At 38.5% G+C, this 17,777-nt stretch overlaps 1 protein-coding gene across 1 annotated transcript in view; it reads right to left on the reverse strand.

The window, feature by feature from the left end:
* Positions 1-12,387: 12,387 nt before the first annotated feature.
* PSAT1 (phosphoserine aminotransferase 1) overlaps positions 12,388-17,777 on the reverse strand; it is a 13,967-nt gene continuing 8,577 nt past the window's right edge. Inside the window, exons 7-9 of the mRNA XM_010192356.1 lie at positions 16,211-16,339; positions 13,516-13,653; positions 12,388-12,904 (exon numbers count right to left, since the gene is read on the reverse strand). Of these exons, the coding sequence (XP_010190658.1) occupies positions 12,799-12,904; positions 13,516-13,653; positions 16,211-16,339 (373 nt within the window). The 3' untranslated portion in view covers positions 12,388-12,798. The remainder of the gene's footprint in view (positions 12,905-13,515; positions 13,654-16,210; positions 16,340-17,777) is intronic.

Consider the following 17,777-nt stretch of genomic DNA (forward strand, 5'->3'; position numbering starts at 1 on the left):
AATAATGCAAAAGACTGCAGCTGATGACAAATCCCTTAACATTTTTATTTCGTGTTATTACTGCAATAAACAAGAGGTGATTTCCCCAGTCAGGTACCACACTTTTTAGGGATTATAGTACACATACAGATTCTCCAGAAGAGCCACCCTACTCTTCAATTTCTGCCTGGGAATTGGAGGCTCTTCCACAATATCAGCAACAGCTGCACCCCAAACACCCTACAAAAGTAACAGAAATCTGTGAAAGAAAAAGCAGTTTAAATAAGTCCAAAAACCACTTTCAAGGAAGCTTTCCTTCTAATAAAAGCCATCAGGCATGAAATTTGTGGCTCTCTGTCTTCAGCAATCAAGTGCCATCATTTCATGTTTGCAGCAGAGAAAGGGATTATTAACCTCTTCACAAAAAAAATCAAACAGACATCCCTTGAGTAGTATATGAAAGTAACATTGAAGGTGGGTTGTCTGCAGTAGTTGCTTATTTCAACTATTCCAGCAGTGGGAAAGAAAAAAGAGACTCTGAACCCAAATGAAAACTTTACAACAGGGACAAGGCAGCTGCTTCAGTATTCCTACTCCAACATGTCACTTTAAGACCTTCACTCTTTATTTCAACCTGACTAAATCCTCAGTGCCTTCTCCAAGTGACAGTGAAAGCCATAGCCCTCCTAGGAGAGGCCAACATTTATTCAGAAGCCAAGGAGTACCACCCATCGTAGAAGCAAATAAAAGATGAGTCCTTTTGTTCTCCAAAGTTTATATGGAAAAGGAGACATAATTAAGTAAAACAAGAGATCCATTCACAGAATAGAGAACCAAGGCTAAAATGGCAAGGCTATGTTCCCTGTGCTGGTTGTAAGTACACCTCATAGCTTTGTAGGTGACTCTGGCCTTGCACCAGATGCTCCCTGCCAACCTGAGCTCCATCTCTGTTCACTTTTGCAGGTCCTCTCAGCACTAAGCCCAGTGCCATCAAGTAAATTTTCTAACTTGATTCTGTTCTTTAGCAAATTATTCATTCTTTTCTGGACAGTACGTGTATATTAAACATCACTAGCAATTAAGGTCTTGTATTTGGATTATAGGTAGATGGCTTGGAAATCAGAGTCTAACATGGAAATGAGCATGGTACAAAGTGGGCACCTGCAGAGCATCCCAAAGGACAAAACTGCACTCTGTTTTTTCAGATCCCACTGTCTGAGCTTAACACTCACTCATTCAGCCCCATCTTATGCTTCTCCCACTCCCAAAAAATACACTGGTGCTCCATGCACTTGCCATGCAAGTGTCTCATAATTCTCTTGTGGTGCCAGTCTGTGAAACAGGAGGATAACCTGAGGTTGGAGGGGTTCACCTCTGTTTCCCCTGGAGCAGCACAGTGTCTTGCTCTGGCACCCTGCTCTGGTCTGGGACCCGACAGACTGGCAGTATGGTAACCTCAGTAGCCTGTAGCTCTATTCATTAGTTTTAGAAAGGTGGATTATATGCCCCACTTTGTATAGTTAATTTACACAGACTTGTTAATGGGACCTCTATTTTTAAGCGAAACAAGTTCAAAACAGATTAATCTGATCCCTCAGCCTCATAGGTACCGTGTGTTGGATGAGGAGATAACTAGTTTTGAGTTTCAAGAGCCAGATAAATTCAATTTATACCCTCTTATTCCCAAACCAAAAGGAGATGTGCAGTTTTAAAAAAATAAGATATTACAAAGTATTCTTTAATGGGCTACTAACAGAGACATAGTATAACTGTGTGGCAGGCAGCCTTTACTTTCTACCACTAAACACTGCATTAATGACTAATTAAAGAATCCCCTGAACTAGCTCATTTGCTGATAGAGTTAAGCTTTTAAACCATCTTTTAGAAAACTAAGTTGTCATCTTGCAGCATAATGGAGAATACTGTGCAGCAGAAAAATCTATGCCAATAGTAATAATAAGCCCGTAAAGTCCACAGCCATTCATTCACTTTAAGCAGTAATCAACATCACCTCAGGAAAATCAGACCCAGAGAATCAAACACTCCTCGTGGTGCAACCGTGGGTAACAGGGCCACCACAGTGCAGGCTGCTGAGTGGAGCTATCTGTTACAGGGAAGAAGCTGAAATAACTTTCAGCAAATGAAATAAAAGACACTGCCTTTTCCAAAGCCTTGCTTCACTGATTATGGATATCTTTTACACCAATGCGCATATGCTTGATATTAAGAGTTCAGGTGATTCCAGGGTATGTGGTCAATTATTGCCCAAGTGGAAAGACACAAGATGGCCATCACAGTTTAGATGTAGGACATGTAAACTCATCCACCTGTGCACAAAACAATGGCAGCCTCAGCCATAGAAGGCCCTCAGCTGGTGAGATGAGCTCACTGCCCTTTGGCTCCAAGTAGCTTATCCCTAATTGTTGCAGATTAGGAAAAAAAAGGGGAAAGCAAAAGGAAAAATGCATTCTTCAGCAAAAGAATAATCAGGTCATTCACTCTGCACCTCTTGCCAAAAGTCCCAGCATTAAGGCTGCAGGGCTACAGACGTCTGCAAACCAAATTTCCCACAGGAGGGCCCTCAGCCTACAGCTACATGAGCTGGGAAGAACCCTGGCTGGAAACTGTGTGTTCTCACAGTGAAATCTTGACTGATGGGAGATGCCTGCATCTTAACATAGCTCTGTGAAGAAAGATACTTATAATTTTTATCCTGTAATGCAGAGCCTTGCTGTCTCAGTCTGCTCATCATCTTTCAGCTTGTGAGGATCCAGCCCTCTGGTCAGCAGCAGCAATGGCATTTGCTGACATTGGTGCCCAAGCTCTGACTTCTCACCCAACCCACTCGTTCCTTCTCCTTTGTGCTTCTTCATTTCTCTCTATGTTCCCACACTGCAGCCACATACCCTCCAGTATCCCCCACCATTTTGATCTATCTCCCTGCAAAGGGCAGACTCTCTGAGAACCTAAGCCCCCCAGATTTAGGTAGATTTAGGTTGTATATTAGGAAAAAGTTTTCCAATATGAGGATGGTAGATCACTTGAACAGGTTTGCCCAGAGAAGTGGTGGATGCCTCATCCCTGGAGATATTCAAGGTCAGGCTTGATGAGGCTCTGAGGATCTTGATCTAGTGACAGTGTCCCTGCTTACTGCAAGGGTGTTGGACCAGATGATCTTTAAAGGTCCCTTCCAACCCAAAACATTCTATGATTCTGCATTTCTAAAACCAACTGCCTACTAAATGTGTGCAGGTGTGATTTCTGAGAGATCTCTATAGCATGGCCAACTTCAGGTAGAGAGCTCAAGCATTTCATTGCAAAGACTCTTCAAACTCCTGCTCCAGAATATGGGAACCCACTAGTTAATCATCTCTTCTTCCTGGAACTCAGAAACAGCAAGCAGCACAAATGGAATTTATAGCGTGTTTCATATTAATTGTTCCTCAACTAATGGAAATTACTTTTCATTCTCCTCTACACTAGCATGGGACACATATCTGCTGACCAGCCAAGTTCTGACTGCGTTGCTTTACCTTTGCTAATCCTTATGTATACCTCTCGATAGACAAAACAGCAGCATCAGCAGCATGCAGAGTTTCTGGGAGCATTGTCATCTCTGTGACAAACTGTAAAGTATCCTGCAGTATACTGTAACTGATACTGCATCACCTTCAGTTAGCTAATCTGGCTGATATAGGTTTGAATGGAGAAGGAGGTTCAAGTGCTCCAACTCAGAATAGACCTGCAGTAGTACCTGCTGAGGCCCACAGCCAGTGAGGTCTCTGGCTTAACTACTCTAACTTTACAACTTGTTGCTATAACTAACAAGCAGACATAAGTTCTCCTTAACAGCAGTGTAAAACAGAAGTATTCCAAATAGTTTAACTGAGTTACCAGTAATGGAATGAGTGTCATAAAATCCCATTTTAGCCCATATTTTAACACTAATTATATTATTTTCGGAGAATAATCTCTACTTTTTGGAACTGAGCTTTTAATAATTGCAAGATTTTAATCTAGGGACGGGAATTTTCGAGACTTCATTTTAGACTACAGAATACTCTCTTGCAGATAAAAAAAAATATAAGTTAAACATGACTAAGAATAAACTCAAAGAAGCCTCCACACTCAGGAGCCTGGGATACTTTATCCCATAAACTCCCTTAGATCACAGGTTTTTCAGGTGAGGTACATGATGTATTGGGTTGGCCAAAAATTAATTGCATTTTTTCTGGGTAAATGAAAGGCAATTTTTTCAAGGGAAACAAAAACTTTATTTAACAACCTAGTGTCCATTTTGTTCAACTACCTTTTGCCATCTTTCAGGCAACTTCATGATTCCATGCTCAAAAAAGTTCTCTTTTTCAGCAGAAAACAGTTCCAAGAGCAATTTCATATCCTCAGCAGCAGTGAAGATTTTACCTTTCTAGGCATTTCATAAAGAACTAAACAAATGGCAGCCTGATGGTGCCAGGGCTGGCAAATATGGTGGATAGGGTAACACATCGCCTCCAAGCTGCAATGAGTGACCAAACCTGTATGTGGTCTAACATTACCATGAAGAAACAAAACACCTTTGTGATTCACCAATTCTGGATGCCTCCGTTTCATGGCATCATTTAATTTATGCAGTTGACAACAGGACACATCCCAATTAATGGTTTGTTTCCGTGGAAGCAATGCAAAATACACAGTGCCTTTGAAATCCCACCAGACTGATGACATCACCTTCCTTTGGTGAATATCTGCTTGTGAAGTGCTTTGAGCTGGTTCATCACACTTGCTCCACAATCTTTTTCATTCCTCATTGTTGTGGATGATCCATTTGTCATCGCCTGTTATCATATGTTCCAAAAATGGATCTTTTTCTTCACATTTCAAGAGAGAATTGCAGATGTCAACATGCTTAGTGAGATCAATTTCTTCAAACTCATGCAGTACGCAAATATCAAGTTTCCCAATGTCTCCAAGTTGTTTTAAATGGTTCTTAATGCTCAATTTCAATATGTTAAGATTATTAGCAATCCCTCATGTCATTGAATGCCAACTGGATTTGATCAATGCATTTGTCATTATCAGATTCAATTTGCCTTATTGAGTGTGGTGCATCCTTAACATCAAAATCTCAAGATCAAAATTCAGCAAACCAATTCTGACACTGCTGTAGTTTTAAGGCACCTTCACCATACACATCATATAACTTTTTATGAGCTTGCACAGTATTTTTTCCTTTTTTGAAGTAATACAGCAAAATATAATGAACATGCTCCTTTTGATTTTCCATTTTGAAATCAACACCAAATAAATGTTAATGAAATTGTGCACTTTCTTTTTCTAAACCAAGCTGGAACAGTCAGCTGTCAAGTTACATAATGAATTTTCAGTTTAAAATGAAGTTAATTACATTCCAAGACACGTATGTCCATCTATTAAAAAAAAACCAAAACCGCAATTACTTTTTGGTCAACCCAATATATAATCTCAAAAATAACCTAAAGAGACTCCGAACATAGTCAGTCAGACATGTAACAGCCTATTCACCGCTCTTTAAATCCTTAAATGAAATCAATTTCTCTTCCACAGCTCCATGCTGCAATATCAGGAACTCACAATTTCTCAGAGATGTACTGCAACTTGTCTCCAGTTGTCTGTGGGGACTGGAAACTTTCCCATTTGTAAACCAGAATGGTAATCTGAGACAGGAGATTTAGGCCTTGCAAGTCCCATCAGCACTGTGGCCATCTTTGATGATGCCCTGGTTCAAGTAAAATACTGTTCATCTAGCTTTACACTCCTGTGCAACTTAAACTGTTACAGTTTTGCATTCTTGGTTCTCATCTCTACATGGAGCTGAATTGTGCTAAGCTATTAACAGTCCACAGAACAGATTTCCTCCTGACCTGAACTACAATTTGCCCTGCAAAGTGAAAGTTTGTTAAGCCTTTAACACGCTAATGTATTCACTCACCTTTTATGATCTTTGACTGAATTTAAACTTTCTAGATTTACTCACACCTAAGCATTGATCATTTCCTTTTATGCTGTCCTATGTCTTTTGCACACAGAGGCACACAGAGTGCTACTAAGGACTGCGAGACACTTCAGCAGAGTGAGGAGAAGCACAATACTGTGAACCACTGAGACCCTTCTGCAGTTGTGGATCTTCCCCATTGACATCCCCTGAGAGGCAGAGATTTTTCCAGCCTTTCACATTTTCTAAATGGCTAGCTTGTTTGTTTGACTTAATCTGAAATAAAAGACATCTGACTGAAACACAAGGTTATTCTTTGTGTGTAAATGACATAACAAGGAGACTTTCACTTTCTCTGGGGGTTAACACAGAGGATAATGAGTATCAGCACTCCAGATTGTTTATGCTCTCTTTAGAGCATCTTCTTCTGTGAATATTGTTTTATTATTCTACAAAGACACACTTCCTTTCTCCTTCTGACTCAGCCCTTTTCTAGAGCTAAACCTCTTAACAAGATGCCTTTCTGCAACTTGTTCTTCTTTTCACCTAGATGAGGAGAGCCACACAAAGCATGTGCAGCTTCGTATTGCATTCCCAGATATCTGATCCTTTAAGTAAATTCCTCAATGCCTTTCATTCTGCATGAGCATTCTTAATAAGCTCCACATTTCCTACAATCAGGAATGATCTTATATTAAATCTTACCTTACGTTAAATAAATTTTCTAAATAAACACAATTTTTATGAAAGTGAGAAATGGAAGCAAATATACTGGGCCAAACAGTCTTCTGATGCTATTAATTTTGCTTAATCAAGGATTTAGCAATGCTCAGCAGCATTTTGGCTCAATATTTGCAGGTGTTATATCAGTACTGTTGAGCCAAGGCTATTCTGATCTGTGTACTGCATCTGTTATTCATTTATCCCCTTCTCAGCATGGATTGTCAATCATGCTAAACTTCTGTCGTTTTGCTATGTGCAGAACAGATTCACTGGTGGTACAAATCTTGAACTAAGATTTACACTAGACTTACTCCAAAATAAAAGATTTTTTTCATCATAGAATTATTTGGGTTGAAAGGGGCCTTCAAAGATCATCTAGTTTCAAACACCCTGCCATAGGCAGGGATAACTTCCACTAGACCAGGTTGCTCAAAGCTCTGTCCAATCTGGCCCTGAACACTTCCAGTGATGGGGCATCCACAGTTTCCCTGGGCAACCCGTTCCAGCGTTTCACCAGCATCACTGTAAAGACTTTCCTCCTTATGTCCAGACTAAACCTACCCTTTTCAATTTAAAAACGTAGTCCATTGTTCTGTCACTATAGGTCTTGAGTCTTTCTCCATCTTTCTTATAAGCTGCCTTCATATATTAAAAGGCCACAGTAAGGTCTCCCTGGAGCCGTCTTGTCTCCAGGCTGAGCAACCCCAACTCTCTCAGCCTTTCCTCATAGGGGAGTACTCCAGTCCTCTGATCTTTTTTGTGGCCCTCCTCTGGGCATGCTTCAACAGGTCTATGTCTTTCTTATGCTGGGGAGCCCCAAGCTGGATGCAGTACTCCAGGTGGGGTCTCATGAGACCATCATTTCATATATTACTAATACAGAGATTTTGGTGGGTTTTTTGTCAGAGTCTAACATCCTGAAGGCAATATCCATGGAAGAACTGTAGAACGGTTTCCATATTGGATAAGTAAGCCACATTTCAGTGTATATATAAAATCATGGGAACCAACCTGATCAAAACACAAAATTCACCAAAACAATGGTACTCAATATTCACCCATACATGGTATCTTTTAAAACTTTAAGGATCTGTGGCTGATTTTTGGGATTAATTCCCTCACGTGTGCAGAAAATAGGGTTTTTTTCATTCAAGTGTGGTTCAGAGCATCTACCAACCAGCAATGAGAGATCAAACCAAACAAAACTTGGTGTAGAGCTAGTGTTAGAATCTCAGATATATGGTTGCCTTCTCTGTGTCAAATGTGGTAGTGATAGAAATAGCATTCTGTCTTACTGTAAATAAATATGTGTATTTTGCATGATAAGCTTAAAGGTTTGCTGGTAATACAGTGGATTCTTTTTCATTTACTGAAATGTACACTCAACTCAGTTAAAGACTCCACCTAGTGCTGTCAAACAAGAAATTTCTTTTTAAAGTAACACTAGAGGGCATTCAGAACACAATGGGACTGCTTGTCCAATTATAACAGAAATGTAAAGAAGTAATTGAATGGAGAATTTTGTTCATCTGCAGTTATCGTTACAATACGGATTGAGTAAATTACACATCGGGGGTACATTGTGTAGCTGTGCATGTAAAGTCATAGTGTAGTTCTACCCTCACATTTAACTGACATATGTAGGTGTGTTCTGCTGCACTTCCCACTCTAGCTACGTTTTTGCTACATCCCGTATCATGACAATAGTAGTCATGGAGCCACAAAATAAGCAGTACCTCTCCTGGATGAGGAGGGCAGGGAAACAAGGCAGAGGGCTGCCTCTTAAAGTGATTCTAACTCATACACCAGAGCTGACATACAACTCAAGAGTACTGGGATATCAAGTGAAGCACAATCACAACTGAGATGAGTTTTAACATCTGCCTAGCCTTAAGGCAGGGGGTCTGTTTACACAACAAAAATGTGTGCACAAGCAGCATCACTGAGGCTGCCCTGCTAGGGAAGAAAAGCCACGAGCCAGTGTGATCCTACCCTGTCAGGGCAGTGCCAGTCCAGAATTTTTCCAACTTTTATAATTATTTAGCTCTGGTTTGCCCAACTACAAAACCTAGCATCAGAGTTGGAAAATTTCATACAGTTTGTTGCAAGTCCAAAACCTGCTTCTTAGAGTATGGAAAAATATTTATTATGTTACACAGCAAGAAGTGTTTGTTGCTACGACCCCTAGTCTTACCAATATGCCTCTCAAATGTCTTCATTTTACATTATGGAACTAAACCAAAGAATCATACTCAGATTTGTCCACTATATTGTGAATTCTAAGCAGTTTAATGGTAATTTCTCTTATACTGCTTTAGCAAATTTCAACATCTCACATGATTTCTTCATATATTTTAATTAATCCATTTACTATGCTACCCAAGTTTTGCTTTTTAATTTTAGTGCAAAGGTAAGAGATTGAATTCAAATGTTCTGGGATTTCAGAAACTGTGCAGCTTTTTTTTTTGACACATCAAATACACATTTTTTTCTTCAGCTACTTAAAAAAATAGATACATCTTCACAAGCTACCAGCTCTTCTATATATCTCCTTGCATCTCTTTGATCATGCTCCTTCAACCATTCAGTAATCTATCAGTAATTATAACTTCTTAGCTTCTTTAGCCTAAAAGGGAGCAATTTATCACTGACTGACATGAATCCTGGTTTTAAATTATCAAGAGTCCAATTACTGACAGGAATGGGGGTACCTCTTTCCAATTAAAGTGACTGATTTCATGTAAAACTTTGTAACATTTCACTTTTTAATTAGGTACATTCTTATCAAATATGAAGAGGTTTACCCTCGTTTTATTTTCTATCCAGAGAATGAAATATAACAAACATTAATCATACACCAATATACTGTCAGACCAAAAAAATGCTTTCAGCATACTTTGGCAACTTCTAATCCATCAGTGTGTGGCATCTTTTATTCCTGTTTCATTCCAAACACTTAGCTGAAAGTCAATAATAGGCTTAAACTAAACTTAAAATCCAAACATCCCTGGGTACATCTAAAAATATTAAGCCAGATACAAGTTGAAAAGAAAAACAGGATTAAATTTAAACAGGAAAAAAAAAGAAAAAGAAAACAGTGTCAGCTGACACAGAGGACTGGCCATACTGCTGTTCATGTAAATCATTTATCTGTAATAGAATTATTATTTAAACAGGATGTGGCAATCAGGACTTCTCATTCTTATGTAACTCTTTTGTGCCAGGCTTACAGGTGGTACCACAACTGCTATAGAAAGACCCTGATAAGTGAGAGGAGTACCCTGGGATAGGCTGCCTTCCTGATCTACAGTTCTTCTCACCTGGGCTAAAGCACTCCTCACTGTGCAAAGCAGGAACAGCAGGAGTGCACAACCTCCTCAGCAGCTCTCTCTTTTTAGGCCAGGCCTGGCAAAGATGGTGGCCAGAGACTTCTATACCACAAACTAAAGAGAATGCTAGCAACTGCTTTTGTGAAATCAAACACAAACGCTAGGGGCGTAATAGAGATGACTCAATAGAAGAACTGAAAGCACTGCTCATTGAAAAGAGCTCATCTTACAACTCCCTCTTTACATGCACAGACTCCAGTGAGACCAGTATTTTACTTCTATTTTTCCAACATTTTTGAATGCCTCAAGGGCATTCATATCACACCAACAAAAGTCCTACTTTCAAACACTGCACTTATTGATCCAGCTTGGAAGTGCTGATACAGTGGAAACAGTCCAGGACTCTAAGCAACCCTTGCTGAAACTCCTCATATTAAACTGATGAGGGGAAGTGGGAATTCCTCTCTCCACCATGGCTCAATACCCTGATTATATCTTTCAGGGATGCAGCTTGGAAGTGTAGAACTGTTGCATGGATGAGTTTGAAACAAGTCTGAAGCAATTAATTTGTTCAGCACATGCTCCAGTCTTCCCAGCATTCCTGGATCGCCCTCATGATTTTCAGTCATCACTGTCTGCTAATGCACTCCTCACTCTGCATTTTGCTTTTACATGATTTTTGCCCTTAAAAAAAAAACCACCACCACAACAGACTACTCCAAAAAAACCCCACAACAACAAAACACAGTCTAATTGACAAGATGTTAGGCACAATTCAGAAGTAGCAAAGAAAAACCCTGTTGTGTTGATGAATCAGCTGCATATAGCAGAGCAAGCTGCTTCTGTAATCACATATAAAACTGTGCCTGCTAAGGGGAATGCAAGGTTATAAAATACAAAGGTTTGCTAACTTTTGGGAAGAGGGATAAGCCACAGGTAGTGTTGAAAACAAGTACATAAAACTCAGAGGAAGTAGAATTTTCAAAAATTAAAAATCTTAATATGGAGTCTGAATTAGATCTTCACAATTGGCAGGGCAAAAAGGGTTCTTGAAGCCTTCTCACAGTAATACACTTGCTTCTATGCTAATTGTTGGAAATACTATTTTTAGAAAAAAATAAAACATAAATGAGGGGAGCTTGCTTTTTAAGGTAGAGGATGATACTGGCATTTAAAACACATTTCATGCATGACTTCTCATCCTTACGAAAGTGACAAAAACAAAAGCTTCAGACACATTGGTACTTCATAGCATGCTGTGATTAAGTTTTATTTTCTTCATACAATTTGTTTAATTACTTTGAATTACACTAAGTTGACAAAGATCTCAAAACAGTAGTAATAAATGATGACTTTTCAGATAGCAATGTAACTCAGCCCTAGCACAACTCCTCTGACTTGCTGTGAGGTTCCACAAATAAAGGGACAGTCCATCATTATCATTATTAAATTGTTAGCATTTTACTGGTGTTATATAAAAATAAAAAAAAATCCCCATTATGTACCAAAGAGTTTACAGTCTGAAACCAACTGCAGTAATGCTAAACACTATGATACTAGCAGATAGCTTCTACATAAGTTAAAGTAGGAGGCTAGTGTCAATACATGCTCATTAGCAGTAAATTCACAAGCTGAAAAGGAAAAGTAACTCAAGGGTATTATAACAGATCTTCTGAAGGTCTTTGCATAACCACAGTTCCTTCTCTTGTCCAGAGTATCAAAGTCTGGAATAAGCCAGAAGGATCAAGTGAGAAAGTTGGACCAAACATATGATGTAGTGTCAGGAAAATGCAGAGAAGTCAAGACTCGCATTTACTGTGGCTGGGCAAAGCCCCACATAGAAAAGGCCACAGAAATGAAGCAAGTCAGAGAAAATACAGGAGAAATAAGAGGGAAGACATTTAAAAAGCACTAGACAAGAAAGTCTGCTGCACTTTGGGCTAAGAAGTCAGTGCAGAGAAAGTCATAAATCCATTCAGTACAGCAATCCAGTTTGGCACAAGGTTAACAAATTAAAAACAGGTTTTTGGCCAAAATAAGATTATGAAATTAATAACCTAGAGAATTTTAATACACAAAATGCATACAGAAATAAACATCTTATAAATTTATTTAATTACAGACTCATGTTTCTTACCTTTAAATCAATAAATGACAATACAATAGAAGGCCCAGTCCTACAGACTTTAACCATAATAGCTATTGCTACATGAAAGTATCATGATAGTAACACAAGCATGGGAAAAGTCTGAAGGTAAGCTCCTCTAATTAGGATCACAGATATCAGCTCCCAAATACTGCTGGTGGTATACTGTTGGAAAATATCTGATAAATCAAGTAGATATCCTTAGAGAACACTTAATATTAGTTCTACCTTCACTGTGCAGTCATAGAGTATTTGTAAAGCATTACAAAAAGCTTGTGACAAATTTTGCCTCCTGAAGTTTACTGAAAACAAGGCATTGCTGAAGTAGTCACCTGTGACTAGAAGCAAGAAACAGATACAGATCCGTAGCATCTTACAATGCTACTCATGTTTTAACTACATGCTAGGAATACTGTTTTGCAAATTTTTAGAACCAATCGTGATCAGTCTGGAGATCCCCATCTACAGTGAAACCAAGGCTGCCAAGTCATTGGAAGACTAGGCCACAATTCCATGCAGTTAACTAAAACAGCTACAGAAACTAAAAGAAAAGATATCTTGTGTGCTACAGCTGTGCAGTACCACAGTAACTTTCAAACCCTTTAGCTTTTATGTCATAGATGAGCAGCATGGCTCTAACTCATGGGCATTTATGACTGATGCATCTGCATGAAGCTTCTCATGAATGTTGCAAGCTTCTGAACATCTTCGACAGTCACCGCATTATATAAGGAGGCACGGATTCCTCCCACAGATCTGAATTTAAAAGAAGAGATGAGGAAAAAAAAAAAAGAAAGGTTTTGCATAGTCTGAAAGAGACATTAATAACATTCACAGACATTTAAACATACCCGCCTACTTCAAAGGGATAATATTTACATTTAATTCTTCAAGGCAAGCTCGCAATCTAGAAAATCTCAGTATTTTTTAGTTATTTACCACTCCAGCACTGTAGCCCTGTGACATCAAAAAGCTCTTTTGTAATCCCACAACCACCACTGAACATGGGAAGAAACTCTTGCAACCAGGCCGACAAGCCATGTAATGAAAGGCTTTGTACAATGACAGAATCTGATCTCAAGAGTCAGTCTTTGGCATTTCCATGGAGCCAGACTTATCAAATTGGAGAAGAAGGCATAATTACAAAGAAAGCTCTCTGAGCTTCACCACACCTAAGAGGCAGCTGAGCCACCAGCAGGCTCTGATTACAGTCTCTAAAATGCTATTGCCAAGAGATGCCAAACCAATGTGAGGAACACTTTGAGTAAGAAAGACTGGCAAGTTAATGCCCAATGCCTGCTGCTTTATCACTGATGTAACAGTTTATTCTGCCCAGGAAAGCGATTCCTCTGACTTCTAATACTTACCGATGCCCTTTCAGAGATATCATGTTAAGTTCCACAGCTTTCTCAAGAAATTTCTTTTCCAACACTTCATCACCTTTGATACTGCCAATACGGAAAGGGACATTCATTCTGCTTCGGTTCTTTTTCTCCACTGGACATCTACAACAGTTGCAGAATGTAATGATTAACATTTAAAGCTATATGCAATTTCAGACAGTGAATAGTTGCATCTGTTTAGCAACAAAGTCATTCCACCATAACCAAAAAGATCATTACTTTCTGTGAAAGAAAGCAACTTTCCTTTTTTAACCAAGTACAACAGAAATAGGAAGCGGAAGGCTAATTAACCCTTTCTGACATACTCAAAATTGCCCCAGAGAAATGCACAGGAGGCTGACAGACTAATTTAAACAAAAAACCCCACACCACCCACAATAGTCTCAGTTGCATTCCCTAGGATAAGTGAGGTTAGTTACAGTGAACCCTAAGTCTCAAGCAGTTTCTTCTCTGTCTTCAGAGACTGACACATTTATCTTTACTCAGCTAGTCACAAGTGCTACCCAAATTGAGCTTAAGTCAGATAAACTGAGCTAAAGAAAATATAAGCAGCATAAGGGATTTTTTCCATGGACATTAGAGACTTCTGTTAATAGTTTCAGTCCATCTTCTATATTTGTTTTATTCACAATCATGAACACCTCAAGTAGAGAAAAGGCATCTCTAGAACAAATCCTGCATTGCATACATGGCCACAACATACATGAGGTGCATCACAGCTCTTTAATCTCTCAAAATTCCCTTCAATCTGAAGTAGAAAATTTAAGATACAATTAAAGAAAAACTTCTCTTCAATTATTTTGTGAAGGAAAGAATGGAAGGTAAAGGGGGAGATTTAAATATTTTTCTCCAGTGCTTCTAGTCACAAAGGAGATATGAAGCCTCCAGATTTATACTTCCCTAAGGCTGTGATGTAGATTCTTGAAGGGATTCATTAAGAATAAATTTCTCAAACTGCATGTAAATTTCATACTTATTATTAGTCTATTTGACAAAGAATGGGAATCATTCTTTTTTAGTCCCTCCCTTGTTCCTTTGTACAGATTTCTCCATTATGAAAAGAGAAAACAAGATCAATCACAATATCTGCCTATGCAAATTTTCTGCTTCAGATGCAACCAGGAACACAATCTTCAAAGAAGCCTATGCTTGTAAACATTCACATATTTTAGTAACTAGCTACACTATAGTTTTTAGAAGATTCAGTTGCTATTAGGCAATCCAATGTATCTCAGTTAGTGCACAGACTTTGGAAAGCAAACTGCAAATTGCTCAGCACTTTGCGGAAGAAAGTCTCCATTCACTGCATGGCTTGTCACACTGCTTACCCAGTGAAGCATGCCACAGATTAAGTGGCATGTTACAGCTGGGAAGGCAGCTTCAGATACATCATACTTTTAGTCATAGATACAACTAAAAAAATCCAGTCTTAACTGCATTGCTTAGTTAGATGCATACAGCTCAGTTAGGGAAGCTTGCGTTGCCTTCCCAGTTCACTATTTACCACCCTATCTGCATTGCATTTCCCACTCACAGCCTTATAGACCAACTTGCCAGAAACAGATTATTATTTGTCACAAAATGGTTTTTCAAGTCTTAGTTTGCTTACTGAGGTTTATGAAAAACCCTCAGGATTTCAGCAGAGTAGGATCATAATCCTGATAATGAAAATGCTAAAGGCAAAGCTGTTCTCATTAACTAAATGGATAAGCAGAATGTATTAAATATTATGATGAAACTATATCCCTGCCAATTAAGGTTGCAGCCAACTTTAATTTAAAATCCAAATTTAACTTGCCCTATCCTAACTTTGACTTGAAAGTTAATTAGGCCCCAAAACTGCTGATTTTACACTGAAGGTGAAGGAAAATACTTTGCAGTTTCATAGTCTATTGCTAGTTTTTGAGCTTGGCAAGTATTAGAATTATTCCCAATTACAACATCAGCTTTTAACTATACATATTTTGGGTCCTGAGAGCTCAAAAATACCTTGCAACAATACGCAAAAGTCAGAAGGTTAAACCTGCTTTGGAAAACTATACCTGAAGAAATAAATACTATAAAATATTGATAACCAAAAAAAATAAACCATAAAAAAAAGTATTTATTACATTTTACTACATCTAGGTCTGATCTTTCTATTTCAGAAAGCGTTTCAGAATTCAGCACAATTAGCTAATAAAAATGCTCTGCTTGATAGAGAAAAAAGCAGTCGTTGACTACTGAAAGAGATGGTAGGAAGAGTATGATGCAAAAGCAGTCTCTGCAACTTCTTACTAGCCACTTTATTTTGGCCTGTATTTCCCCATCCCTGTCAAGAGATTCAGTAGGCATTCAAACCAGAATCTGTATATCTGGTTTTTTTGTATACTCTTCTCCTAGGTTCCTGTATTTTATTAAGTTTAGAACATATGTTGTTAATATGCTTCACAACTGATCTATACAGCATAAGTTGAAATAACTTCCTACTGGAAAGTGACTCATCCTTGGATAGTTATCAAGTGAGTAGTTTGCATAAATAATTCCTGTAGGATTCCTCAAAATTTCTATACTGAAAAGGTAGCTTTAAACATATGCTGCAATCAGACGCTAAATAGTTATGAAAATGTTTGGCTTTGCAACAGATATTGAAACCAAGGGGAAAAGCACAGCAACTTACATATAGAATCCATTAGATTTGTCTATAATATCATAAATCATTCGTGATTTGATTAAACTAAGTTTATCCATAGCTGCAGCTCCACCATTGCTCTTTATCCATTCCAGTACCAATCCCATTATATAAATACTGCAACAGGAAAGAACATTTTTCAGTCAGATTATTAGAAAAAATGCACAGGAAAAAAACCAGTCTTGTTTAATAGTTCACAAAATGTTTCAGCAACAAATTGTTATTTTGGTTTCAGGGTGCTTAATAACTCAGAACCTGGACTATTTTACAGATTATGACAATTCTAAGCAGGCAGTGGTTTTTAGACACAGGTGAAGTATCCTGAAATTCAAATGTAACACAAGTCTGTTGGACCAAACTTAATCCTTTGTACCACAGAAGGACAATGTCCTGCAGGTTTCCTGCAGGGCTCCCAAGGCTGGCCCCAGACATGCAGCATGGGCTCCCAGTTCATTGACCACACAACCACCCGTCAAGTCCTAGAAAGAGCCAGAGTTGGCACAAAAGTTAGCATCCACTCTGTGCAGCTGCTCTAGCAAAGATACAGGGGTGAATCTCAAAGGTATGTACATTAATAATGTCAGAAATCAAATCCCATTTTCACAAATGTTAAATGTCATAATCCCATTCCTGTCTTAAAAAAAATAAAAATATCTTTTTCCAACATGAACAGTGAAGTCTGGTGAAACAAATAATGATGCATTACACTTAATTATTCCTTACCATTCAAGTTCTAAGTAGAGATCTGGAAGTCTACTGGCATCACGTGTCTTGGGATGAAGTACTTCAATGTGAGTTACTAAGTGCAACATAAAAAAATCCCCCAGGCCTTTTGCCTTTGTGGTTTTGCTACAAAACTCAGCTTGTTCAAGCTCAGGCATTTCCCATGACTACAACACTTTACATAATTAACTGTTCACAAGTTTTTACGACATATTTCCAACAAGTTCACTCTTACTAATCCTGTCATTACAGATTCCAAGGGTGTGCTCAGAGAACATTACCTTATGAGTTTCTCTAACACAAATCTAGCAGGAGGCTGTTCTAAACTTTGCTACTTTTAATTTCTCTGGGGATGTCAGCATCAAATCTTTGAACATTGCAGAGAGACTGCAGAATAACTGAGATTACAGATTGCCTTTTATACAAAGCACCTTATACCTTTGAGAGCAAAATCTTGCCACATTTATGACAGTGTAAAGGATATAAGTGAAGTATAACCTAGGCTTTTGCCAAATGCACAAGGCCATATTCACCCCTTGCCCTCACTTCCTTGAACAAAGCTTCTTGGATAAGTAAGGTTTAAAGATGTCAGCCTTAGAGTCACACACAAAATCCAGCCAGTTGAAATCTTTTATCCTTTTTCCATGGTCTGTCAAAATAATGTTTCTCAATCAATTTTAAAAGCAAAAATAAACCCTTGGAGCTTGGAAATGAATTTTTTTAATAGCAAATTCATTGCTAATTTTAGCAAAGCAGCTTAAGGTCAAAGAGTCAAGCTCTGTAGCACCAAGAGGTTAAAGCCATTAGCATCACCTTAATTTAGTTTAACATC

The sequence above is a fragment of the Mesitornis unicolor genome, unplaced genomic scaffold (genome assembly GCF_000695765.1).
Source record: "Mesitornis unicolor isolate BGI_N332 unplaced genomic scaffold, ASM69576v1 scaffold13919, whole genome shotgun sequence".
Lineage (NCBI taxonomy): Eukaryota > Metazoa > Chordata > Aves > Mesitornithiformes > Mesitornithidae > Mesitornis > Mesitornis unicolor.